The sequence below is a fragment of the Pempheris klunzingeri genome, chromosome 23 (genome assembly GCF_042242105.1).
Source record: "Pempheris klunzingeri isolate RE-2024b chromosome 23, fPemKlu1.hap1, whole genome shotgun sequence".
Classification (NCBI taxonomy): Eukaryota; Metazoa; Chordata; class Actinopteri; order Acropomatiformes; family Pempheridae; genus Pempheris; species Pempheris klunzingeri.
The window spans coordinates 11,719,409-11,746,159 of NC_092034.1; the positions used below are offsets into that span (position 1 = coordinate 11,719,409).

The window sequence follows — 26,751 nt, forward strand, 5'->3', positions numbered from 1 at the left end:
ATAATGCACTGTTGTGTTGGGAGTAATTACTTTTCTATGGCTTTGTAATTAATCACAGATGACACTGGCCATTTCTAATCTCAGTCATGTAAAAGGCCTGACTGTAGTTACATACATGTTGTTCCCATGGCAATGGCCCGGTCCGATATTTCCTAAATAACATGACAGTGACAGACACTGAAGCAGGGGGAGCAGCAGCTGGCTTCAAGACAATCAGATTCAAATGAATGGCTTTCAACAATTCAATAAAAAAGGTTTCGGACATAGTAAAGACAAAGCTGATGGGCAGAGTTGCTGTGGTGTTATGAAGGCCCTCCCTGGACTAATACGGACTGTATCCTACATTCTCAACTCTACACGTACAGTCTGCATACATTAGCTGATGCAGATTAAGGTAGTGTGTGTGTATGCGCCTATATTTACTGCCCTGCTTCGTGTGCGTCAGCATGTTTCTGTAGCGTTCTTACAGTAAGAGTCTGGGTTGCCTGCCTGTTAACTTATTAACATTTGATTGTTTAATAATTGAATTAAATTTAACAGGATGGAAGGATAAGTGTGTGTGTGTGTGTGTGTGTGTGTGTGTGTGTGTGTGTGTGTGTGTGTGTGTGTGTGTGTGTGTGTGTGTGTGAGAGAGAGAGACTGACTTAAAGACAGCATTGTCGGGGTAGTTGGTGTAGCCCACGGCGTTGGCCCCTCTCAGCAGCATCTGGAAAGGTACGTTTGGGATCAAAGCTCTCAGCTCCTGGAGTCTCTTCCATGGACACTCTGACAGGAAGCGCATGGCCACATCAAAGGTAGCACCTACACACACACACATGGTGAGGGGGTCATTTTTTTCAGCTGTCATCTCAAGACTCATCCGTCATCCCCACTTTCATCTGAATTTTAGAATCAAAAACTCATATTTCAAACATATCCCATCACCCACAAATACGCATATACTGTATAATGCACTAATGGATGCTCACATAAAATATCTGATGACACTCGCACATTCATTGTTCATTCCAACACTTCCATCATTTCATTCTAAAATCACTTTTAAACCTTTGGAAGAGGGAGGGGCAAAAAAAAAAAAAAGATATCAATCTCTAATTTCCCTTTCTGGGGCGAGTAGATTAGCAAGTCTCATACCCGTTTATCATATCAGCCAGAAATATTGAAGCATTCCGTGGTTTTCTGCTGATCCAACACTCCCATCATTAAATTTCATTTTCAGAGCTACCATACATTTGGACACGGAGAGAATACAAAGCACAACTGTGCTTGTTCCCTCCTGGGAGGGGCAGGGATGCCCCAGAAAAACTCTCCTCTTTATCATTTTTCTTATCCACATCCACGTCAGCATCTCCTAAACTACTGGTTTGGAGCGGAAATGACTCTAAGCAAATCCTATCTGATGTTAAACATATTAGTATTAATGTTTCGTAGCACGTGAGTTATCAAAACATGATGCTGAGCGAGGAATTCATCTGGGACGGCGGAATTTACTCTTCATAATTTGATAACAGGAATGAAGACTGACAGCACATATCGGAGCGTCAGGCACGGACACTGCTGCAGCCTGCCTCTTTTTGGAAAGACAGGCAGCCACCAATCTGCCCTGAATAAGAGCTGAAATAAATCACAGAGAAAGATGGAAACTGTGCTCATGATGCGAGCAAAGCGTTCAACAGAGAAAAATCACTTATTTTGGAATAGGTGTTGTGGGAATATATAGACCTCTATAACATCTTCTGTAGGCACGTTGGGTTGAGAGTAAATGTTACATAGAACTCGATAATGAAACAGTTTGTGTGCTCTCATATTGGCAAACTCTTAAACTCCATCCAAATGTCCCCTGGTGGGAAAATAAAGCTCCATGAAACAGACTTCTATCTCAGGCTCTTGAGCCAATAAAGGAAAAGCTCATGATGAATAAAGATGATTCATATCTATAATTTGAATCGTTGAGTTACATAAACACACATCTCCACAGTTATCAGCGTTTTTGCTTAAGTGTGCAATTATGGCCCTGATGCATCAGACAGTTTATCCTGCAAGATCAATTTTTATGTCATCTGTGATTCCGCTCTATTGCTCTGGGCTGGCTGACTCGCCTTTGTGCCTTTCGGACTTTTCCGCTTGTGCCAAGAAGCTGCTCGCAGTCTTTAAAACATGCGGAAATACTCTGACTGCAGGGTGGAACGAAATGCACGTACCAGCACGAGCACGTACAGTCATTAACAATCCGCAGCTTCACCATCTGATAAATTTAATTGTGAAGCAGATATGGGGAACCATATAGATACATTATGTGACCCAGTTCATATCATTGTATCTTCCACGGTGTAGGGAGGAACGCTATATCAGGAAGGGACTTAATCCTCAAAGGGCTTTCACAGGCTTAATCTCTTCAATGATTCATTCTGCCTCTAAGCAGCTGAAACATGTGAAAGCAATATTCCCTATCCAAGATGTGTAAAAAAAGATTCTTGCATAGGGACAATGTGTCAGGGTAACGCCGTTCAATACCCGCGCAGTCATTTAGTGATTTATTTTGGTTCCAAGTGATTGGAGCACAGCCGAGTGTAATATTCTCTATCTCTGATCACTATGTAATAAAAGTGCATTGTATAGGGACCTCTATCCAGAGAGGCACTGTAGTTACTCCCCCCGTGGTCATTTAGTGATTTATGAAGAACTGTTTAAAGGCGTAGTTACAAGCCGTCACTGTACGACAGTGTGTGCCAGAGCTGAACTTTTTTACTACAGCATGGTAGTCTAATTTGTGTTTCACAACCTAAATCAATATCAGGCGAGAGCATGGCTGGCTACTAGTGAATCTGGGAATTAGCTTATTGAAAGCAGAGTGAATGAAGCATGTTTAACAGCGGGGATGGGAAACAAACTGTCTGATATTCACACATGATCCTGAGATATACTGTAAAAGATCACAACATTCTCCTATTAGAGAGGAGATTCTATCTTGTGTGGCTCTTGAGGAACCTTAAAGTCTTAGAAAATAGGCCCTGATGTGTTCGCCTGGGCTTCAGATTGTTTTTTCTGATTGCGTTAAGAAGTACAGGCATAGAATTCCAAAGACTTTGAAAGGCATGAATGGGCCAAAGTATATATTTTATATTATATTATAATATTTATATTTATATTTTATATATATATTTTTAGTTTATAGTGTTTTGCAGAAAGAATAAAAAGGGAAAGAAAAGATAGAAGACAAAAAACAAGGAAAATAAATGTATGATACATAAAGAAAATAATCCTAAAAGGAGACTTATTAAATGATTGGCCCATAGGGTGTGTGTATAAACCAAGAGAGACGCTGCAGCAGAGTAGTTGCTTCCTCAGAAGAAAAGCCATCAGTGAGGTTCTGCTGGGCATGATTTTAAATGATGGTAAACAACATTCTAACATGGGTGTGGGCTGAAGAGGGGCGGGAGAACTTCATAAGACAAAGAAATGAGAAAAAAGGCTTTTATGTGCTTTAATCAAAGCACTTTTCCCTTTCAGAACTGGCCCTCACAGCATTATGAGCCATACAGGGACACGGGGCCTCCCTGGCACCTATTCAGCTATTTCCTCCAGAGTGACGGATTGAGTTCACCGCAAGTTTTCACAGACTCTCTTCAAAGATATGCTGTTAATGTAACTGCTCAAACATTGCCAAGATTGAATTCACGTTACCTTTCTCTGGTCAGTCTCATAATAGCATCACGACATACTGGGAAGATGTAAGAATTTTCTATTGAAATATCCCTGCAGTGCTTTACTTTCACCATGACCTTCTATCTATCTAACCTATCTGTTCAAACATGACATCACGAGGAGAAGAAGCCAAAGATGCACACTGGTATGGCTTGTTTTACACTTTGAAAAAGTGAAGATCTGTTAAAAGAATATATATATAAAAAAAATCAGATTTTACTTTATTCCACTCCAGAAAGATCAAAGGTTATGCTCAGCTGGAGATTTTTAGATTTTATCCCCATGTGGGGGTTGAAACTAACTGCTCTAAAATAAAAATTACTGACTACTAGTTGTGTGTGAAAAAAGCAGAAACAGCCAATTGAAATGAACGTGAAGAGATAGTATGTGTCAAAAGGCTTGGTGGCAGATTCATCACTGTTTTCTAAATGCTTTGTTGCTTCTACTTAACTAGTAAAATTAACATGAGAACATAAATATTCAGAGGAAGCATCTTCTTACACTGTAAACTAGTGAAGTCGCAGGAAGCTTTCAGGGGAATATCTCTTTGTAGAATTAATTCTGCCTTTAAGTGTTTAAATGATTATGAGAAAGCACTATTCTGTTTCCTCTGACTCACAATCATATCATGCAGGAACTATTGACGCCTGAAGAGGATCCACGAGCATATTACATTTTGCTTCAATGATTCACGCGCTCTCCACAACTTTTCTTAACTATAGAAGATGTTTTTCCTCAGCTCATAACATCAGCCAATTACAGAATCAGTATGTCAGGGGGTGTTTAAACGTCTCCAACTCTTGTTTTACATTTGATTTCAATGATGTGCTCCTGCTGTCATCGTATAAGTGGGAGAGAGACGAGCACACATTCACTGTCTTTGACTTTTTTATGAAGACAGAACACTGTTTAAACTTCAAGAGCTTTCACTCCCACTGCAATTCAAACATTAGCTCTTTATGAGAGTTCAGAAGGAGGACACACAGAAAGATGTATTCACTTTTCTCTTGCCTAATATCATAACTGGATTCAGTTCAGAGACCAGTTTTTTCTACAGTGTTTACTTAGAGCTTTTGCTGCAGCAACCGCCCAAATAAAGGGTGTTTTCCACACTGTTGGCTCATATAAGAATAACTATATGCTGTACTGAAAAATAGGCAGCTCTTCAAAGCGATTTTATTTTAAACTGTTTTACAGTTTTAGCCCAAACCTTTTAAATGTGTTTCTACTCAATCATCCCGAAGCGTTATACACCAATATTTTGAAAATCTTACCCCAATAACGCTTCTTCTCTCTGGCTTTTAAACACTTCAGTGGGACATTGGTCTTATCAAAAACCATCTTAAGTCTCAGTTTAGAAAACTGCAAGCTCCCACTAAATTACCATCTTTAATGTTCAACCATAAGATGGTCTCAAAGCATACTTTCTATCAGGTCTTATTGACTGTATTGCACGGTTTCTCGTTCCTCACAAGGATGAGGCCAAGAGCAATAGTGAGAAACAGCCTGATGGAGAGTTCAATTTGTGCTATTTTATTCAGTAAAAGATACAGACACGTCTGACCTCGCTGTGAGCTTCCCATTCCATTTTTTAGAGTTTTTGAACGCCTAAACGATCGCCCCACAGGACTGTGTGTAACTCTGCAGGAGATTGGTCGGATCCTCTGAAGTAACGCCATCAGTGCAGTTGTGTGATTATAAATGATGGTAAACAACACTTTAATAGTCTAGAGGACTAACTATGAGATTGAAATGTTATAAAAAGCTTTTATGTGCCTTAATCAAAGCATTTTCCCCTTTCAGAACTGGTCCGCACAGGATTATGTTTTTACAGTCTCTCTTCAAAGGTATGCTTTTAATGTAACTGCTCAAACATGGCCGTGATGAGTTCACGTTATCTTTCCCTGGTCAGTCTCATAATAACACCATGATATACAGGGAGGTGGAAGTCAGTAAGTGTTTCAGCCACTTCCATCGAAATATCTCCTCAATGATTTACCTTTGTGTAAACCTTTTTATCTGTTCAAACGTGAGATGAGTAGACAGTTGCTTAATGTGAGATCTGCTCAAAGTGCTCTCCCACAGTAATGAAATATATTGCTTTCCCCTAACTGGTGCGCCATGATCGGCTACCGGGAGGAATTTAATCTCAGAAAGGGTTTACAGCACTGAGGAGGTTTCACTGAAGTGTCTCTCTCAACTGTGTGTTTATTTTGGTCCTCACTTTGTGCGACCGTGCAACATGAACACTGTCACTGAAACTGAAACTCTTTTTAGTTGAGGCTTTGGTTGCTCCGCTCTCATGTTTGTTCTTGTGATGTACTCAAACACTCCAAGTAATGTAAACACAATCAATCTGAGTAGTTTACTAAAATTGGGCAAACCGTTACTTTAAATGAGTTTCAACCTCAAGAGGTTCACTGGGCATATCTCTTTCACAAATATGTGTGTCCTAAGGAAAAATGAATTTACTCTTTGAAACCAGTTCATAACAATTGCACTTCACATAGGTTCATTATCAGGAAGCATTTATAACACCTATTTTTGTTCTGTGGCCAATTTCATGGTAATTGCAAATTACACAGGGACACCATTTGACCGTTCGTGCCCTAAGAAGTTCCAGGAATGCGTGATTTTGTCTGTTCATCCAAGAGGTACAGGTACAATCAGAGCCTATTGAGGGGACTTGCTAAATACTGACTTGTGGCAGAGGAGATGGAGGCATGAGATGTGTTTTCAATTGCACATGGCTTCCATAGCTCAAATGAGAAAAACAAAGCAGTGCAATCACTGTCATCAATGAAGCATGGGACACATCCTCAAGAGTGGGGAGAGAATGGAAAGCACAGACATGGCTGTTCAGACAAATTAAAATGGAGGGGCACATACACAAAGAGTTTAATTAACATGATAGCCATCAGAGGAGAGACATTCATGCCATTCTTATGTGGCTGCTTGTATGAGGTCACATATCATAGGTATGTCCTCATTATAAGGAATCCTCTGAGTGTCGAGTGGTGGTGTTGCTTTAGTTTGTTGAGAATATGCAACACTCTCGTGTCTAAAAAATAGATGGAGTAAGGAGATGGTTAGCTTAGCCTAACATAAAGCCTGGAAGCAGGCCCATCTCTGCCAACCAGCACCTACAAAAGTACAGATTCACACAACTCTTGTGTTAAATCCATACAAAAGCTGAAGTGTATGAATAATAGGTGGTTTTATGCTGATGTTATGTGTGGCACTATTTACACAACGTTAAGACGTACATTCAACACACACACACTCACCTCCCCAGTTCTCCAGGCTGAAAAGATTGTTGAAGTTGTGGCTGACGAAGGGCGAGATCTTCTTCAGGTCATGGGTCCGAACCCTGGTTGCCAGGAGCGACTGGTGGGCATCCCTGAAGGTGGTATCCATTAGCAACAGACCCTGGTGGGCACGGACAGCCTTAGCGAATCCTTCAGGGCCGTCACGCAGCAGCACATCACGGAAACCTACCGGAGGGTCGCCTGAGAGGGAGGGAGGGAGGGAGAAGACCAAATGTTAATGTGAAGAATGATACAGAGGGGTCATGAAAGGGAAATAGGTTTAGTGGTTATATAAAGTATATATGATTTAGCTTTATGATGAGAAATCAAAATCAGATACCAGAGGAAACATAATGTTTCATCAAACTCAACATGTGCAGATAATTAATGACATATTGATATAAAAAAGAAACAAAAATAACTAAGCTTTCACAAAACACAGACCTGCAATTACAGCCATGAACTAAAACAGGTTCCATACTTTTTAAGATGTGCGAGTATCCCTTTATTCACCCAGTCTTAAGCAGTGTATTGACTTTATACAAGGCCTAAGTGTCTGGAAAAACAAATGATTTTCAGCTGTTTAACAAGACGCCAGGCAAGCAGGTAAACTGATGTTATTTACACAGTGTTCTCTCTCAAGTCGTGCTGTTAACAAGTATGGCGCTTGTCATAACTTCTGCTAATGAGATGGCCGCCATCGCCTCACATTGCTGCTCCAATCGCCCTCAGTTCAAGTAGATCCACTAAAACAGAATACAGAAATATAAGCTCAGCAGCAGGCTTATTAGACACACCACCCACTGATTTGTGAAAATGGATCTCTCCTGCTGACAGTGACTCATATGGCGATGGTTTTCTATATAAAGTAAGCAGCTACTGTTTACTGAAAAAAGAAATCCAACTGACTGAGCTCGGTGCTGTATGTTTGCCATCTGAAGGCAAACTGGTTCCAAAGTGGGTGCTATCGTAGTTTTCACACATCTTCAAATCCTTACCCTTATCTGGCCTGTGACCCTGTTTTTAGGACCTAACATTCTCCCACACCAGCAGTCAGAGAGTTGCCATTGTGTCACAAATTTGAGTGTGGCTTATGTTTATATTCTATTTTCAAAAGTGTGGAGGCAGCTCAAGATGGATTAAATTGAAACTAAATTTTTCTAGCCTTTTTAATCTATGTTCTTTGAAATCTTATGTTTTATATATTTTCCTATAAAATGTTTTGCCTTAAAGCTCTCCAACAACCATGTCTGCACATCAAGCTGACATGAAGTCCTCCGCCCACAGACCAAGACGAGATTGCAAACAAAGCTAGGAGACTACAGTCATGCTAGTGGTCCCATGAGACTGTACTTGAGAACAGCAGTACTAATAGCTAGCGTCAGAATGTTAACATGAGCACAATGACAATGCTATAACATGCTGATGTTAAGACAGTTTAATGTTGATCATTCTTACAATGCTACCAGTTGCTATTTAGAACTAAAAACAAAGTAGAGAGTGTCATTATATTGTTTTTGTGCTGCACAGATAACATTTTGACCAGATGATGGTGCTGGAGCAAAAGTCAAGAGGTCACAAAGATGTTACAATCCATGTGGGGACCATGAATGTCTGTATGAAAAATCCACGGCGATCTTTCCAATCATTGTTCAGATGTTTCAGTCAAAGCCACATCCATCTAGTAGATATTAAGACATTTAAATGGATAAGTTAACAATTTGACCTGCTGGAACTGGTTTAAATGTCGAGGATCACCAAAGTCAGTAGGATTCATAAATGCCTGTACATGATTTCATGGCAATCCATCCAGTAGTTGAGATATTTCAGTCTGGGCCACAGGGGTGGAAAGACCTTGCCATCCATGAAACCCTGCTGCTGGCGTGGGTAAAAATAGGACATGAGTAACGCAAGCTAACAGCTGAACTGGAAACAGGTAAATCACGTGGAAAACCATCCATTAAGAGTGTTTCAGAAACCTTGTAGGATCCACTCCCTGAGGAACCCCGGATGAAGACTGTTGGACATGTTGGCATTCGATGAGATTAGCTTTCAGGACTGCTATGTCACAGACGGCATCAAAACCTACTGTTACCGCTAAAAGCCTCCACAGGGAGGAATAAAAACAATCGCTGTGGAATCCCCAAGACAAATACTGGCATTTCCAGTTCATAACAGCTAAATAGCCCTCAAAACAAACAAGTTAAACATTGCAGAGACCTCGCTCTGTGGGTGCTGCTATAACCAGCCTTCTTTCCTAATGCTTCTCTCATTGCTCATTGCTCTTTCCTCTCACTGCCTGGCAATTAAACACAACCACAACCAGAGGCATTACAACATTGGAAGTGGAATTGGGATCTATTTTTGCTGCAGTGTGTACAATCATCAATCAATTAGACTAGTTAATGAGGTACTATCTGCCTGCTTAGTTGTCCTCCTACCCTCTATCTCTCTCTCCCTCTCTCTTGCCCTCCATCTTGCTTCCTCTCTCTTTCTGCGTAGTTGACTATTCTCTCTTAACCTTTTATTGTTGTAGCTCATCCCTGAAAACAAATGATCTCTGCTATAATTGTCTCCAAGGCCAGCATGGGCAAAGTACACACACACACACACATATATAGATACATTTGTCTACACATGCAGACACACAAAATGAGCTCTTTATAACACACACAGTCTAGATGAGTTCTGTGAAATCAAACTGTCTGAGCAAATGGATACAGACACTTTGAACTTATCAAGATCTGTGTAGACTGTGGCCGCCCGTGGAACACAACACTACACACATGAAATGATTCATACTCAAAGTTCTCCTTCAGTTTCTCACACTCGTACGGTCTGACAAATGTGCTTTTCATGTATTTGCCATCGTGCTGTCTCTGACACATGTGCCTCAACACAATGGCGAGGAAATGAGGGCATCTGTTCTGGGACAACAGTGACTAAACAATGGCCTATGCATGTGACAGTTTCCTGGAGAAAGGTACTTTGTGTTTTAGTGGATTTGTGAGTGCTGTATCTTGCAGAGCAGACATAAAAAGTAGTAAAGAGATACAAGTCCCAAGCGGTTGCTGAGCTTGACAATTGGCCCACTTGCACACAAACACGCACACTTTCCTTTGCATTGAAAACACCTCACTCCCACTTCCAAGCTCCTTTGCACTCTCTTCACTCCTCCTCCTCCTCCTCCTCCCAGGCTGCTGTCATTTCATACCTTTTCCCTCGACATTATTCACCTGTCTGCCCTCTCTTCGCACTCCCGTTCTTCTCCTCCAGCATCACAATACCTGCTAATATGATTAGACAGAGCAAGCAATAGTGCTCAGAGGTATTTCCTTTATTTACAATTTGTGTATGAGACAATCTCAGACTATTAACAGCTTGCCTTGTCACCGCCCTGAGCTGACATCTGCCTCCCGAGAAGACTGAAAGAAGAAGACAGTCTTATATCTTCTAATGTTTAGGAACCTTTTAATTGGCAGGTCCTGGTGGGACTGCTAATTAGTGATTTATTAAAGTCAGGTTCGCTGGAAGAGTAAATCAATTAAGCCTGTACATGTTAAAAGCAGGTAGATGAGTTTGTGAGAGTTGTAAAACAAATGTACAGCCTGTTGTCTGCTGCCAGTGCCATTTCCCCTGCCAAAAGCTGCATAATTCTGAATTCACATAAGATATTCCTTTCTTCTACTGTGGCAAGGTATTTACATCTCATTTGCATGTATTTATCGCTTACTATTTACCACGACTACTGAAATACAGCATGCTGAAAAACTTTTGACTGGCAGGACTGTTCAAGAACAGTTATCTTTCCTCCTATGTTGTACGGGAGAGGTGTGAAACAAACAACTGAAAGAAATGTTTTTAGAGCAAAGAAGAACAAAGAAGGAAAAAAAAGTCCACACACCTGAAAAAAAGTATCTTCATGTTTCAGAAAGACAAATTTAAGACCCTTTGTGACTCCTTTTAAAGCTACCTGAAAATTAGCTTTGGACCTAAATACAAGTAAAAAAAAAACATACAAAGAGGCAAAAAAAAGCAGGCCTTTCTGTTTGAAGATGGCTAATGAAAGCATAAAAAACTGGCAGAGAAAGAAGGAAGAACAGCAACAGAAAATTATTAAGACATTAAGTCCATTCGTGCACAGTGCACAGATTTTGCATATTGTACTACAAATTACCCTCCTACTTTAATCCCAAGAATGGAAATACAGCGCAACACTGGGAGGAGGATCGTAGTCTGTCATTTTTATTAGTCATTCCTTCTAAAGCTTGCTCAGAGGCATCTGGTGATTAACCTCTAGATGTCCTCCATTAAATAAATCCAGACAATAATTGGAACAAGGTGTACTTCTGCACCATCGATGAACCACCAGCAATCAGCCTTCAGAGGGAACGTTTTAGACTACAAATCCTAATTAGAAAATAATGGCCTCTGAGTACTTAACAGGTTCTGTGAGGACATCCTCAGCCTGTCTTACAGGGATACATGTCCTCCCTTCTATCCTGTGTGGAGGGAATTCCTAAGGAATAGTTTTTCCTCTAATTCTTCATCTCGCTCCTCATCTGTAGATGTAATATTTTGAGAGATGACATTCAGATCTTTACTCTTCTGTGGCTGGTGCACAGTCATAGTCCTTTATATTGTCCTCCCATATGTCTCCATTGATTTATCTATCCATATCTGCCTGCCAGTATGTCCACCAGACCATTTCTCTACATATAGGGATTATACACTGCCCTTACCCTCTCTCTCTCTATTCTCCTTTCATAACCCCTTTTTCTCCTTCCATGCCCCTGTCCCTCCCTCCACAGAGTGTGATAATACAGGCCTAATCCCTCTCTTCTCTCAATCCCTCCGTCGAATGAAAGAAAGGATATAAGCACATTACAAATCTCATTACTAGGCTTTAGGTATGCCTCTGTGCGTGCCTGTGCTGCATACAGTACCGCTACCTCATCAGCTGCTTACAGTAGGTAAGTGGGTGTGTGCACACACAGGGTCTCCTATACTGTGGAGTACCTGCTCAGTACAGTACATGCCTGTGACCGTTTGTGCACACGCGTGTGACTTTTCAGTGTACGTGCATGTGTGCGTGCGTGCTTTCCTATGATAAGAGGGACAGGCAGTGATGGCTTTCAACACAAGATTTGCATAAGTAGACAAGTGGTGGGTAAGCACAAAGCAACACAATCACACACTCACATGCAGATGTACACAAACACCGCAGATTATTCTGTCCTATTCTATTCCATTCTGTTCCACTGCGCATGGCTTTTAGATGTCAGATTTGATTAGTTATGCCTGATTATGATTCATATTATTCACATTATTTTGTTATAAATTCATGTTTACCGGGCACGCTCGGGTATGTGCTGAGGCAGAACGGGGCGCTGATAAACATGTCAGATTGATACAGCTGACTATTTTGCTGCTGTCAAAAGGAGCAGCTGCATAAATTCATGCCAGTTTGCACCCCTAACAGAAGAAAAACCTGGGAAACGACAAAAGTGCATCATTGCAAAACGGCCACAAAGACTATATTTTTTTAACAACGTATTTAATGTTAAAACCGAGCAAATCTAATCATTATTTAAAAACGAGTATTTCATCAATGTTCCAGCCTTTAACCATTCAATTCAGTAAGACATGATAGTGAGGGGTGAAAATAACCCCACAAGAGCTCAACTCCGGGATTCTAAGTGGCTCAACAAGCTCATCAAAAAGCCCAGCTTGGCCGTTGGCCTTTCCTGCAAGACTCCAGGGTGCTGGTGCAGAGCAGGGTGAGAGGAACAGAAGCTCTGCCTTCACAAACGAAATGCACTCTTTCACCACTGTACTCACAGCGCAGCAGAGCACTCTGGGCCAAAACTCTTTAGGAAGGCCTTTCTGCCTACAGCTATCGGACTCTTCGACAGCCCATTTGTCATTCGGCGGGTGCTTTTACCCAAAGTGCCCTACGGATCCACAAGTGTTTACATTTTTAGCAGAGGTGCCCCAGGGGAAATGAAACCCATGACCTTTGCAGTGGCAGTGCCCTGCTAAATCAGTCCAAATGTAATAAATGCAATAAGGTTGATGCATTGTGATATCATTATGGCAACAGTCGATGACATTTTCTAGTGACACAGCACTTTTCTCTTATACGTTTAATGTGGTATTAAATCATCAGTCACTGATCTTGTTGACACCTTGCCCTACACACACAGCTAAACTGTGAAAACAGGTTTTTCAATTATTTCATTGCTCAAGCTCAACTGAATAAATAGGAGTTACAACTGGGTTAGCAGAATAACGTGTGGTAAAGGGTGAATCCTGTGATTGGCTGAATCGCATTTGAATGACATACCCATGGTGACAGGAGGGATGACGGGGTCGATGGAGGAAGGCTTAGCCTTGACTGGGATGGGTGTGGTTGGTCCATTTACCATCACATGCCCTGGATATGAGCACAAAAATAGAGAATACAAGTCAGATGCAGTGCTGCAACATATCCAGGATCCCTTTAAGACAACATAGAAACAAAAAAAATCAATGAGGGTTATAAAACAGCAGCCCTGAGGCTAGTAAGGATTATGGCCACATGTTTGTGTTGAGCAGGGGTTTCCTCATGTGTCCTACATTGGAGAGTTCAGTACATGTGCGGACAAATCTTCAACACCAATCCTGAAGTTGAACTGAGTGAGGGGAATCATTATTGGCACAGAGGATGTACCACTCTTTATCTACAACTCCAATATTTGGATGTTTTTATGTATAGCTTTGAGCTCCCTCTGCTTTTCCAGACGGCTTGGCAGAAGGCTAAGATGGCTCAAAGTCTACCCTGGTTATACTGTACACCCACAATCATTGCACCATACCATTCATTAGAATGTGTTGGTCAGCCCTCACCTCTTTTTATAAAATAGCCCCTTAATTGTAAACATCTAAAGAAATCTTGACCACATTTCACCTTTAAGTCTTAAAAGCTAATACATTTCCCATCTCAAAGTGTGGTGTATACTGTGGAGCAGGTTTTTTTGTCCAGTGTTTGAACCTCAGGTTGAATTTCGAATCATATGCAAAGCAGCTCAGCACTTTTTCCCTCTTGGGCTTTAATCCCCTAATTATGATACCCCTAATTTCTAGTGTAAATGTTATTATTGGATTAATAATATGCTTTATTATGCTTTATTCTTTTTCCCCACCACAGCCAGAATTTCAAAATCCTGCACAGACAAATCAGTTTTTTTGCATGCGGGGTGCCCTCACTGACATCACCATGGTCGGCTCACAGCTGTTACACACAGTGTTTAACTTCCTGGTTAAAAGCTCACTGAAAGACTGAAGCCACACAAACAATCATTAAATGACAGCAGACAGGTGTTTGCTGAATGTGCTACTCAGTATAAATCAGTGAAACACAGCTGGAATGTCACAATACTTGATTGGTGATGTGACCGAATAGCTGCAAACATACTAATTACATGGTGACAACAAATGTTTCAAATGAGTGAAACAGTTGAGTGGATTTGTATTTCCACCTTGGTCGGGGTGGAGGTGGTTGTGTGTTTGTGTGCTGTTTACAGACTGACCCAGGTAGTGCAGTAGTTTCTGGGCTCGGTTCTGAGTGGGTTTGAGGTTGAAGAGTTCCTGGTTCTCGTCGATGAACTGGGTGTCCACGGTGGAGTGGAGGAACTGGTGGTTGGACAGAACGTTCTGGAGGAACGGGATGTTGGTCTAGAAATGGAGAGACAGACAGAGACTTTTAAAGTGTTGTCTTCTTTAATGAACCATTTTACACAAAGGGTTTGAAAAAACACCTCTTACACAAACTGAAGCAAGAGAGTCAAGCCAGCAACCACTCAGCTCAAGGCCTGTGCTGCAAATTAATCACTTGAAAGAAGAGAAAGTAGTTCTTTCGAAGAGAGCATCTTGCAAACAGACATGTGTGAACGTGCACACAAAGCTTACCTACACACTGGTAAACACAAATAGTGGCATCACAAAAACCACATTAAAAAAAAAACAGTACGCTAAACACTGCAAAGCTTCAGTAGACAAACACACACACACACAGGGCAGAGGGAGAAAGTCAACTGTTGAAAGTAATTATATTCCATTTCTATTTTGTTGTTGTTTGTTTGCCTCAAAAGTATTATCACGCCAATTACGCTCTCTAAATTAACAAAGAGAGGGAGAGGCAATGAGAGACAAGAGAGGGGAAAGAGATGTAATTGTTGGAATTAATTTTATTACTTGATTTGCTGCTGATTTTTTTTCACTCTTATAATCCCGTCCTAACAAGGAAAAATGCTTTAAATTGTTGTAGCGGGCGGAGAAAGTGAAAAGGGTGGTGAAAGAGGAGAAAGACTGCCAGAGAAAAAAGTAGGGGCGAGAAAGATTGGGAAGAAAAGCAGAAAAAGGGGGAGAGAGAGAGAGAGAGAGAGAGAGAGAGAGTGTTAGTTGGAGGGGTTGAGTGAAAGGAGGACGTGTTAATGTATTCTGGGAGCGGCTTTAGATGTGTATATTTCCATTTAATGGCCCCGAGGGAGGGCAGAAAGTGAAGGAATGTAAACTGTGTGACAAGATTTCACAGTTTACCAAGTTTGTGAGAAGTGTCTCTGCATATGACCCTACATGTCGGAGTCTTAAGTGGCATTTAAAAAGAAGAAAACCCCTCTCATTCATGACCCAACATCCAAGTATCCCTTTTATTTAGAAATACACACACTACCTGTGCTGAGAACCCAGAGTCCCCGGGGACCTCCTGGGTATTGGGTATAAAGCAGCTCCCTCTAAGCCTCCCTCTCACTTTCTGTATAGATAAATGAAATGTCTCTGTTGCACACAGACACACACTCGTACATGTAAGGATACCAGATGTATTTGAAGTATTTGCTAACACACAACGTAACATGGACAAGATTCACAACCACATTTTGGGCATTTACCCTGCAATCAAACTCGGAGTGACTTGAAATAATTGCTGCAGCACACTCACTCAGGAATCCCATAACTGAGACAGCGGGAGATGGAGCGGATAGATCAATGTGCTCGGGCGATTAAAGAGCATGTTGCTCATCCAAAATGAAATGTACACAGTAATAATTGAAACAGTGCAGTGGGAGAAAGGAAGAGTCATTTACATCCAGGTTTTTTTGGGTTTTTTATTAGTAGTAGTTGAGAGAAGAAAGAAATACAGAGAAAGAGACAACAGCTCTCTCTCTCTCTCTCTCTCTCTCTCTATATATATATATATATAAATCCAGAGCGAGGGAGTCACAGCAGAAGAAAGAGACATCTGCTTTGCCGATGTATAGAGCCAATGTGTGCATCTTTCCAGGCAGTCACACTCCCAGCTAGGAGTGAGGATTTCATTCTCAGAGGTGCATGGGGAAACACACACAAAATGACAGTATATTCTCGGCCTCCTGCTACAGGGGGGAGAGCAGGGGGAGGAGAAAGAGAGGAGCACCGAGGGATTCACATAGCTGTGCTGCACTGCCAAGCCTTGGGCTACAAGCTGTGGACCCAGACAGAGAGGGATTTCTGCCCAACGCTATACCTGCTAAATGACTTCAGAAACCTGTGGACGTCTTGTTTTCATCCATTTTGTTTTCTTCCATGTGACTGTATTAAAATATAGGCTGCTGCCTCACATGCGCTTATCCCTCAGGAAAATAAGCAGATATATGAAACCTGAATATTGTCATATTGTACATTTCCTTGCTGTTAAGATTAAAGCTTTGACTTCAGGATAGCTGCTTCTTTTAAAAACACTTAATATCATGCCACCAGCACAAACATGTTGGCTGGAGAACCTGTATTTTTTATTAAGCACGTGAAAAAAACAATTTAACTTGTTGATGCCCAGATGATGTCTTGCTGTGAGCTAGGTGAGAGGATTGATACCACTCTCATATCTTTTTGTTTAATCCACACAACAAACAAAGTATAAAGCGCAGGATGGGAACTTTTATTACCAAGCCAGGCAAGCTGTTTCCCCGTTTCCAGACTTTAAGCTAAGCTAAGATAACCAGCTACTCACAGCCGCTTCACATTTACCATCCAGACATGAGAGTGGAATCCACCCTCTCATCTAACTCGCTGCAAAGGTTGAACTCTTTTCTTTTTCCTTCTTTTCTTTATATAAATGGGAGACTGTGTTTTGCATAAACCTCCTGTGTATTTCGTTTGCATCTCAGATGTCGGTCTCTCAGATGGGTAAATATTTTATCCATTTGCACAGCAAAAAGGACAAATGTTGAAAGGGAGCACAGAAAAGCACAATAAAGGAGAGACCAATTTTTTTTTTTTTAATTTATGATTTGTATTCGATATTTGCTTCTTTGGAGGAGAGTTTTTTTTTTTATTGGGCCTTGGGGCATTTTGACATTTCACCTGCACAAGCTTGGAATTTTCCCTCGTTTTTCTGTGTTTGATGTCATCTTCATCTATAATTTATATGTGTAAACAAACTTAATAAGTGAGCATAAGGGGGGGGGCATCAGAAGGTATAAATAAAAAAATATGAAGAGGCAGAGACAGAGAATGAGGTAAATAACAAACAGCTGCTATTAGTGAAAGGCCGAAAAATAATGAAGAGGGACGATAGACATCATTAATACATGGAGGTTTGTCCTTTTCCTCTCTGCTGTACCAGATCAATGTGTTCATTATCAGGCTGCTCTGTATGCCTGTGGCTACCACACACACCAACACACACCAACACACACACAGTCCCTTCGGTCTCTCTCCTGGTTTCCCCTAATGATGTGGAACACACACTCTTAAAAAAGGCCCACATATACATACACACACACACACATTTGGACCCTTTCTACCGCTCAGTATGTCTTCTGCATTTTTCTCTCAGTTGTTATCTCTGCTTTTGGTGAAGTCATATACTAACACACACGTGCTCGATGAAGGCCCTTCCCTGATTTGGCTGCCCTGTAACAACCGCTTGGCTACAGCTCTTGGAGCAACGCATACAGCATGCAAAGCACACACACCCCCACACTTTCTTGCCACTGATGATAGTGGCTCCTGCTCCCGAATGCTTCTCAGACTGCGAACACAGGCACTTACACACACCTGTGGGTAGTGATTAGTTTTAGTGGGAATGTAAACACGTCTAAAGGTGAATTAGTGTTCGCACAGACTCTCATTTACAGACACCCTCACTCTCCATAATGGCAAACACTTTGTCACCACAAGAGGCTCAGTATCAGAAGTCACTGCCTCATTCTAGTGTGAAAGAAATCACATGTACCCCCCCACACACCCAAAAAACGACATCTCTTTGACAATCTCCACTTTTATTCTCACAGGGCTCTGTTTATCGCCAGAAAATTCAGTTTTAATGCAACTCTACTCGCAGCTGGTCGTTATCATTTCTGTTGCAATGAGCTTTACTGGTGATTGCCAAAGCAACCTAGTGAGGTAAGTATTGATGTCCCGGGCTGTTGGCTTGACTGCAAACACAATTCAGCTCAACGCAGCACTACTTTAAAACACTTTGAGCTTCCTGAAACCAGCAGATGCCCTGCAACCACAGTCAAAGTTTCACTTTGTTTCAAATTGAAGTTAGACTTCAAAACTCACCAAACAGGAACTCATTAGTGATGTCCTCAAATGCTAACGTTACATCTTGCAGTTGAAGGGGTGCCAAAATCATTCTCCAGCATAATGCAGATAGAATACACACCTGACAGTAAAATGCAGTCTGGATATCTTGGGGGGCAGAAAACAAATCACCTGCTATTTTATGTCTTCTCGTTGTCTACAATCTGTCTGCGCTGGCAGTGGATGTCATTTTTCACAACGTATATCAGGCGGGTGGATGGGGTGATGGAAGCAAGAATAAACAGGTGTTACTGTCCAGATTGCTCCTAATTTGTTCTGTGAATATTAAATTTTACAACTCAGGGAAACGAAGAGCTGAGTCATGCTTGGAGCTGTTCTGCATGTGGACATCATCTCTCTCACTAATGTAAGGACAGAAAGGATTGTGTTTGTACCGACAAATCAATTACACTGTGAAGGTGGTTTAACAGGTTTAACACATTCGCAATGTCACATTATGCTTTTTCCATGCTGGACAAGTTGATCTAAGAAACTTTTGGGCTGACTAAAAAACAAAAAAGCTGACTTTTCTGCTGGGAAAAACTTAGGAGGCTCTGGTCAATGTCAAGATAGGGGGGGTCGAACGCCACTGTACATCGTGTCAAAGTTCATCTGGCTCACAGCTCTGCAAAAACGACGTTGAGATGAGATGAACTCTTGGTGATGGGAAAGTTGAACACTTTGAGCTCTGCAGCACGGAGCAGATTGCAGTCAAGTGCACACTGCTTAATATTATCATTACTTAATGTTGTCTAGGACGTGTGCAGTTAAATATAAGTACAGTTCCTCACATATACTGCCAAGAGCACATGAGGACTCTTTAAATGAATTCACCACGTTTTCCATGCATAATAGTGCATGATTGCATTTCTCATCAAAATGAGCCATGCAACAACCATCTGCTTTTTAACACCTTTGTGGCGCCATATGTGTAACTGATTGCTGACAATTTCTGAAGAAAACAGTTACCTTCTGAATCTTCATTCTGCAACATAAACATGATCCTGGTAATGATCCACAAATAAAGTATGATTTAAAAAAAAGACACTATTGTTTCTGGGAACGGCACCATAAAATTCAACCCAGACAGTCTCTCTAACATGTTGGTCAGCCCTGCCACATGTCAACCTCTGTTGTGGATAAAAATGTGGAGCACTACATGGTACTTTGGCAAGACTTGCTAAAAAAAAATACAACACACACAGTTGTGGCCTGGTTACTCTGTTCCTGCCAGTCCTCCCCCTGTGTTTCCATACAAAACAGATGGTCCTGAGAGAGCTATTAGTGGACAAGGAAGTTTTAATTGATGTGCAATTTTTCATGGGACTATGAGAACTGTTTTTAATGTGTCCGTTGATTTACTATACAAAATGTAGAATAATTAATTACAAGACTTAAAGGATTATATGTGTGCATAAGCACAGCTGCTGCCTTTAGATGGCTGTGGTGAGTCACCAGAGTAAAGGAAAGAACTGCAGTGCAGACTACCTACTAACTGTTGTGTATTACGAAGCTGGTGAGAGTCATCCATTATTTTTCATTCTGCCTGTCTGGCATTAATGCATAATAGTAATAAAACATCTTTGTGTGATCACATGTCAGATGTCAACATATGATAAAAGTGGAAAGACGTAAATGCATTGATTTTAGAGAGGTTTTCAGACTGTGTGACTTCGGGGGCAGCAGATTAGGCAAAATGCTCTCATTCTTGGCAGCAGAGATCACAGTTCACTGCTGGATTGTCATCGCCACACGCTAAACCGCGTCTGTCCTCCACTGGGGCTCACAGCGAGATACCAAATCCGCACTGTCGGGGAAACAAACATGGAAACTGAGCTCGGAAGCTAAAAAATGCTTAAAGGTATCCCGCAAACACGCTTTAAAATGGCAGAGTAACATCTGCTGTCGTAATGTCAGCTTTCCACAATGTCAGACGGTATGACATATCTTAGGTTGGGCTTCCAGCCAGGACTAGGAACTACGACTGGCTCAGGTCGAACTGAACCCAGAACCTCTGGATGTCACTTTGCTGCTCTCCCTCCATGGGCTCACATTAGGTTTCAAATCCTGATGCTCCCCTATAAGGCAAAGAACATGGCTGAAATCCTGCGTTGGCAGTGTGTTTCTGATCTACACCTCACCTGGATCCACTCTCATCCAAAGGTCCCTTGTCAAAACAGCTGTTCTGTTCTAGCTCCTGGTAGAGATCAGGCTATGCAGACAATAGACCTCTCTTCAAAGCATCTGGGCTGACACCACTGCACTCTAAATATATCATGTTGCTAGTGATCAGCACTTACCAAATATGTCTCTGTCTCTCTCTCTCTCTCTCACACACACACACACACACACACACACACACACACACACTAATACTTTATATTGTATTAAACAGTCTGTTTTGTCAGTTTGTTTTTTTCCATTTCTAGAGGAACTACGAGTTGCTGTGTACAAATCTGCATGCAAAAATGTATCAGAGACAGTAAAGATGCAGATTTTTGAGTCTGAAACTCCAAACAGTGCTCAGCATTACACACAAATGCACAACACACACTCACACCTGATCTCCGTCTATCCCCCCAACACAAACACTGCCTCTCTCTGTCACACACAGCCTCCACGCTCCCTCAGTGATTAGGAGTTGAATAGGGGAGCTGTCAGGTCATTCGTCTTTTCTCTCCTCTCCTCCTCTGTCTCCCCTATCCCCATCCGTCACGCCTTAACCACTTGCCCGGACACATAAACAAGATCAACACACACATGCCTGAGGAATGAATGTACACACACAAAAGTACACACACAGACATGTAGGGGACCTCTCACACTTATATCACCTACAAATCTACTCAAGCAGACAAGACTTACCAGGAATAAACCCACACACACTCATTTTTCTTATACAACAACTCAAAGGCAGCAGCAAGCAAAACTCATACAAGCAAATATTTATAATGGAAGACGCAGGAACCCAAACCTTGAAATGCACACACACACGGACAAATACACAAACTCACAGCAGCACACATGGATGGAGGGGAGATGTTCACGCACACACATAAATAGACTCAGTGTCATGCTGCTGAGATGTTTTGCTCAGCGGCGACAGTCCATTGATTTGTTTGTTAGAAGGTCAGCAGGCCACTCGCTGCATGAATGCCTTTGTTTCCACTCATGTCTTTGCAGCCTTATCTGCATGTGTTTGTGTTCCTGCAGGATAAATGAGCAGGTGGAGGCGACACCACTGATGACCACATTCTGCAATGATGTGACAAACAACTGTGCCCACATCTCACTTTTCTGTCTCCTCTGCTTCTTTAACTCCAAGGCCATGTCTTAAGTAAGGAAGGAAAGTAAAAAAAAAACTTTGTGTGGTGCTTTTCACAGACAAGAGGATCCGAAAGTGCTTTACAAGGACAATTATACACCATAGAGGAGGAAATCATAAAAGATGACAGAAAATCAGACCTGATGCATAAAGGCTAATCAAACGCCTATCTAAACAGGGATTTTTTCACTGCTTTTTAAAAGAATCCACAGAGAATCAGCAGTCTGGGTGCAGGCAGAGCATGGTGAGAACGAGCTGGTGAGTAAGGGTGAGGATGTTCAGCCATGTATGCAGAAGCCTGGCCATGCAGTGCAAGTGAGAGTGAGAATTCTGAGCTGGATCCTATATGCCATAGGGCGCCAGTGAAAGGATTTAGTATAGGTGTAATGTGAGACTGTTCATTTGACCTAGTGAGCAGTGAGCAGTCTTGTGGCAGAGTTCTCAAAGCAGGCACACTAAGTGAGGAGAAAAGCGGGATGAGATAAAGGCATGTAGAAGCATCTCCAGCTCAGCGTTTGAAACTACAGATCTCAGTTTACTGATATTTCTCAAGTGGAAAAAGCAAGACCTGGTAAGCTGCTTAGCATGGTTGTCTAACGACGAGGATTGATGACATGTCCTCTACTTTTCTCTTTATTTTTTACCTTTCTCTCTTGCTTAAAGTAACAAATGACTATTCGCCGTTGATAACCATCTTCATCCAATTTCAGTGGCCTTTACAGCCATGAAATACTCTGAAAATGTTCTTACTGCCAAAGGAAAAGCAACAGTGGCCTCTCTCTCACACTCCTCACCCCTGTCTTACAAGCAGCCCTATTACAATGATAACAGATTTGTGCATGTCTATTTCATTGCTGTGCCTAAAAATTAAATCTGGAATCAGTGTTTGACATTTGCCACAGGGCTTTTTCCTCTGTGAAATAAAAAAAAATCTGATTGGTGATCTTTCCAGTAATAAATCCTATCACTGCTCCACTGTAGAGCAATTTTCACCTTGCAGCTCATCAGGGGAGCTGTGCTTGGGAATATTTCCACTGTAAATAAGCTCATATGGTATGAAGAGAACTGCCAAAATCTGAACAAATACATGCAGTTTTACGTGCGTGTCTCATAATGTACCCTTGTACCTGAGGTTCCAGGAGACAGTGTTAATCCAGCTCTGATCCCTAATTTATTTCTGAAACACTTCATAAAGCTATGGAAGGAAACAAAGGAGGGGAAGGAATAGTAATTTTTAGGCTCTGAGATATGTCAGACACAGACTTTGAAACTCAGTAATGTGAGAACATTCCTAATGCCTTTCAGCTGCCGCTCTGAGTTGACTGGGACACTGGCCATGGTGCTGAACTTGCCAGACGTTCTAGACAAAAGATGCCACAGGCGAAATGTAACAGCTATTGGTGTCAAGATATCTCTAGCAAAACTAGGCTGCTTCTGGAGTCAGCTGCTCCAAAAGAGCAGAGGCTATTCTCTAAACCCGACAATTGTCCCCTTTTTAAACAAACATCCTTAGAATAATCATCAAAGACCACAGTGTCTTTCTCACCACCAGTGGAGAAACATTTCCCAGGACCCATAATGTGATGGGTGATATGTGATGTGTCCTTCCATAGACAGTGGGACTCTGACTCATCTGTTATCAACTTATGGGGAGCTGAACCAGCAAAAAGGAGGCCTTCTCAGGTTCTTTCAGGGACCCTGAGATGCAAGCTTATTAAAACAGATACAGCTACTTAGTGGTATTTTGGGAATCCTTAAGCATTAGGCCGGTGACGCATTAAATGACTCGTGATGCACTCCAAACCCACAGAGCGTGTAATCTCAGACTCTGTTAGCAGGTGTTTGGTCTTCTGTGTTGAATATACTTGAACTTGTGAATGATCATTTAACTCTTAGTACAGTACAGTATGTCATACCAAGCACCTGCATTCGTATGGATTTTCTTACTGTTTTAGCACCACAATGAGCACTGAGACTAAATGTGAACCATGGTATAAAACACCTGAATTTGAGTTTTGCCATCTTATGTCTTAATTTTTTAAATTATGTACACGGCTTATTTGTTCTCTGCACCAACACATCCTCCATTGAGTTGATATTTGTGAAAATCAACAACTTCCCTGTGAAAAAATACACACTACTGAGCCAGGCCCCCTCCAGAGAGTTTTGAGGTAGCACACAAAAAGAACAAACGCTGGGAGTGAACAAACTTTGTGACTGCACGCCAGACAGGCATGGTATGTGAAGATGACAGCTGCTACAGACAGAGAGAGATGGAGGAAAAGGTGCCATAAGCTGTGTTGGGACGTTAGAACGCGTCGGGGCGTTGGAACGAGTCTGTGTGAGAAAGCCCGTAGATGTCCCGGTTGTCTAGAACCGAAGGTGAGCGGTGCAGTTTGCTGTGGTGCGTTTGGAGAGTTGAAAAGAACACACTAGCTTAGGAAGTGTTTTTCCTCATCAATATGGTTATGATTTCCAAATAACGTGACATTAATGAGTTCCTAAACACTCTCCCATTGTTTGATGTGTTTGTTATTAGGGTTTGTGTGTGTATTTGTTCATCTGCTTACCTGTATGTTTAATGATTAGCGTTTGTGTGTTTCTAAGCTATTAGCTGGTGCGCATGATTAGTGGTTTATTAAATATCTAATTTTATAAAAAGTATGGTCATGTAATTTATGTGTATCAAATTACAGTCACTGAGCTCTGAGGCAACATTCAGATAGACACCAAATTATGTTATTTTTCTCTTCTTCTTAAAGAGTGGTGCCTGTGGTAATTAAACACAACTTAAATTCTGTTGGCCAGAGTTGAGTGTAAATCCACTCCTTCCTCTTAAGAATCTGTTGTAGTAATGTAATGTTTTAAGCCACACATGTCACTACAACAGTTCACTCTGGGATCCCAGCCCAATAAACCTGGTTACTAACCACAGTCCCATGGAATAACTGGAACCTATTTGGTCTGAAATTCTTGTGTCTTTTCCGGCTCCAAACTATTGTCAATGTGATGAATTTAACTTGAAAATACGTGCTGAATCATTTTAGTCCAATATTTCAGATAAGTGTCGGCACATGAGCTCCAGGCTCTGGGTTTTGATGAGAGCAAGTTCTAATGGAAGTTCTTTTGGTCGACTGTTACTCATGTCTAAGAACACTTGTTGACCTGTCAAAAGTGAGACATCATTTTTGTTTTAGGGTTGATGTGTAGTTTAATATCTTCTCTGCCAACAGCTCAGCAGCAGGTTTCATCGATGTGCTATGAATGCTAACTCACTGGTGTATTTATGATGAATCAAACGCACAGCATGCTGGGATAGATTTAAGTTTCTGAAAATGGCTTTAGCTGAAGAATGAAACTTGATATTCATAGTCTTGCTGTGACCTCACAACAGGTTGAAACCCAGGATCTGATTACACTGAAATACTTCTTATTTCTAATTACCTGCAACAAAACCCTTCCCTCTGACTATATAATAATAATATAATAAATATAATTGACCGTCCCCTAATGTCATGATGCTCTACTTACAATGGACATTTCAGCCTGAAACCTTATTCTTATCTTATATTAGGCACATAATCCGCATTCTATTACTGTTACCCCAACAATGCCTGTGACTCATTTGGGATCCTTTGAGTCATTGTTTATAAAGACATCAGAAGCTATTATTGTAGAGAGCAGCATGCATAGGCCGGCTTTTTTTTTTTTATATATGAGGCCATGGTTTATACGCCTCAAGTAGTTTGAGGAGCAGTGAAATAAAGAGAAGTCAACTGAGGCGTTAAAAGAGCAGCGGACCAATAGCATATACACCAAAGAGGTGCAGCACACAAAAAAGGTGCAGCATTACAGAGTAGAGAGGAAATACACGGCACAGAATTAAGCAGAAAAGAGCTAGCCACAGTGCTATGGATTATTTCTCAGGCTGTGACCTTCAATTTCAAGCCCTATAGAAATACTATAGCTGCTCACTGAAAACACCTTTGCTAGACTATAATTAGTGAGTATGGACTGCACTCTCAGAAAATTACACTGTCACTGCAAACACATTTTCATGTCAGCTTTGGGCTTACGATGTTACACAATGTTCTTGAAGTGTAAACCCTCTCAGTAATAAATGCTCTCCCACACTAAGGCAGATGTTCCTAATGACACAAGAAACAAAGAGCCGACTGAATATCAGCATGACAAAAAGCTTAAATAGGGTAGAAATGTATGATAGAAAATCATTTGGAAATGTTGCATTAAAAAAAACATCCACCATATGTCATAATTACCATAGGGTTATTTTAGGTGATAGACTACAGGATCCAGTGAGTCACATGTTGCTTCTTAGAGATCAAAGTGAAGCAGCATCTCTGCCTAATCACATTCTGTTCGATGTTTGGTGTGACAAATTCAATTCAACCAAATTCCATTATGATAATGCCTTAAGTCTTAATATACTGTTCTCTCAAAATCAACTAAAGGGCTCTCTGTATCGATGACTGTTGGTGGTGTAAAGGTGACTCATCCATGTATCTGCACTAATAGAAATATTGAGCAAAGATAGCTGGTCTCTGGACTATTTAAAAGGCTAACCAAAATAGAGTTGTTGACTCAACCGACAAGGCCAAATTCAAACCTTCCATCTATGGCTCAGCATGATGCCTTTAATCCTAAAAACATCCATGGTCTCTATTTTCAGGGACTACGGGAGCCCAGAACACCAAATGACTAATAGCTGCCTCTTATTTACAGAATGTATTATAACTGTCTAGATTTTCTCACCACTGAACATTATGCATTATTTATTTGAATATT

The 26,751-nt window shown here is 41.3% G+C and overlaps 1 protein-coding gene across 1 annotated transcript in view; it reads right to left on the bottom strand.

Annotated features, from left to right (window-relative positions):
- LOC139222527 (pyruvate carboxylase, mitochondrial-like) overlaps nucleotides 1-26,751 on the bottom strand; it is a 274,531-nt gene that overhangs the window by 43,409 nt on the left and 204,371 nt on the right. The window contains exons 13-16 of the mRNA XM_070854310.1: nucleotides 14,585-14,729; nucleotides 13,360-13,449; nucleotides 6,993-7,214; nucleotides 645-801 (exon numbers count right to left, since the gene is read on the bottom strand). Of these exons, the coding sequence (XP_070710411.1) occupies nucleotides 645-801; nucleotides 6,993-7,214; nucleotides 13,360-13,449; nucleotides 14,585-14,729 (614 nt within the window). The remainder of the gene's footprint in view (nucleotides 1-644; nucleotides 802-6,992; nucleotides 7,215-13,359; nucleotides 13,450-14,584; nucleotides 14,730-26,751) is intronic.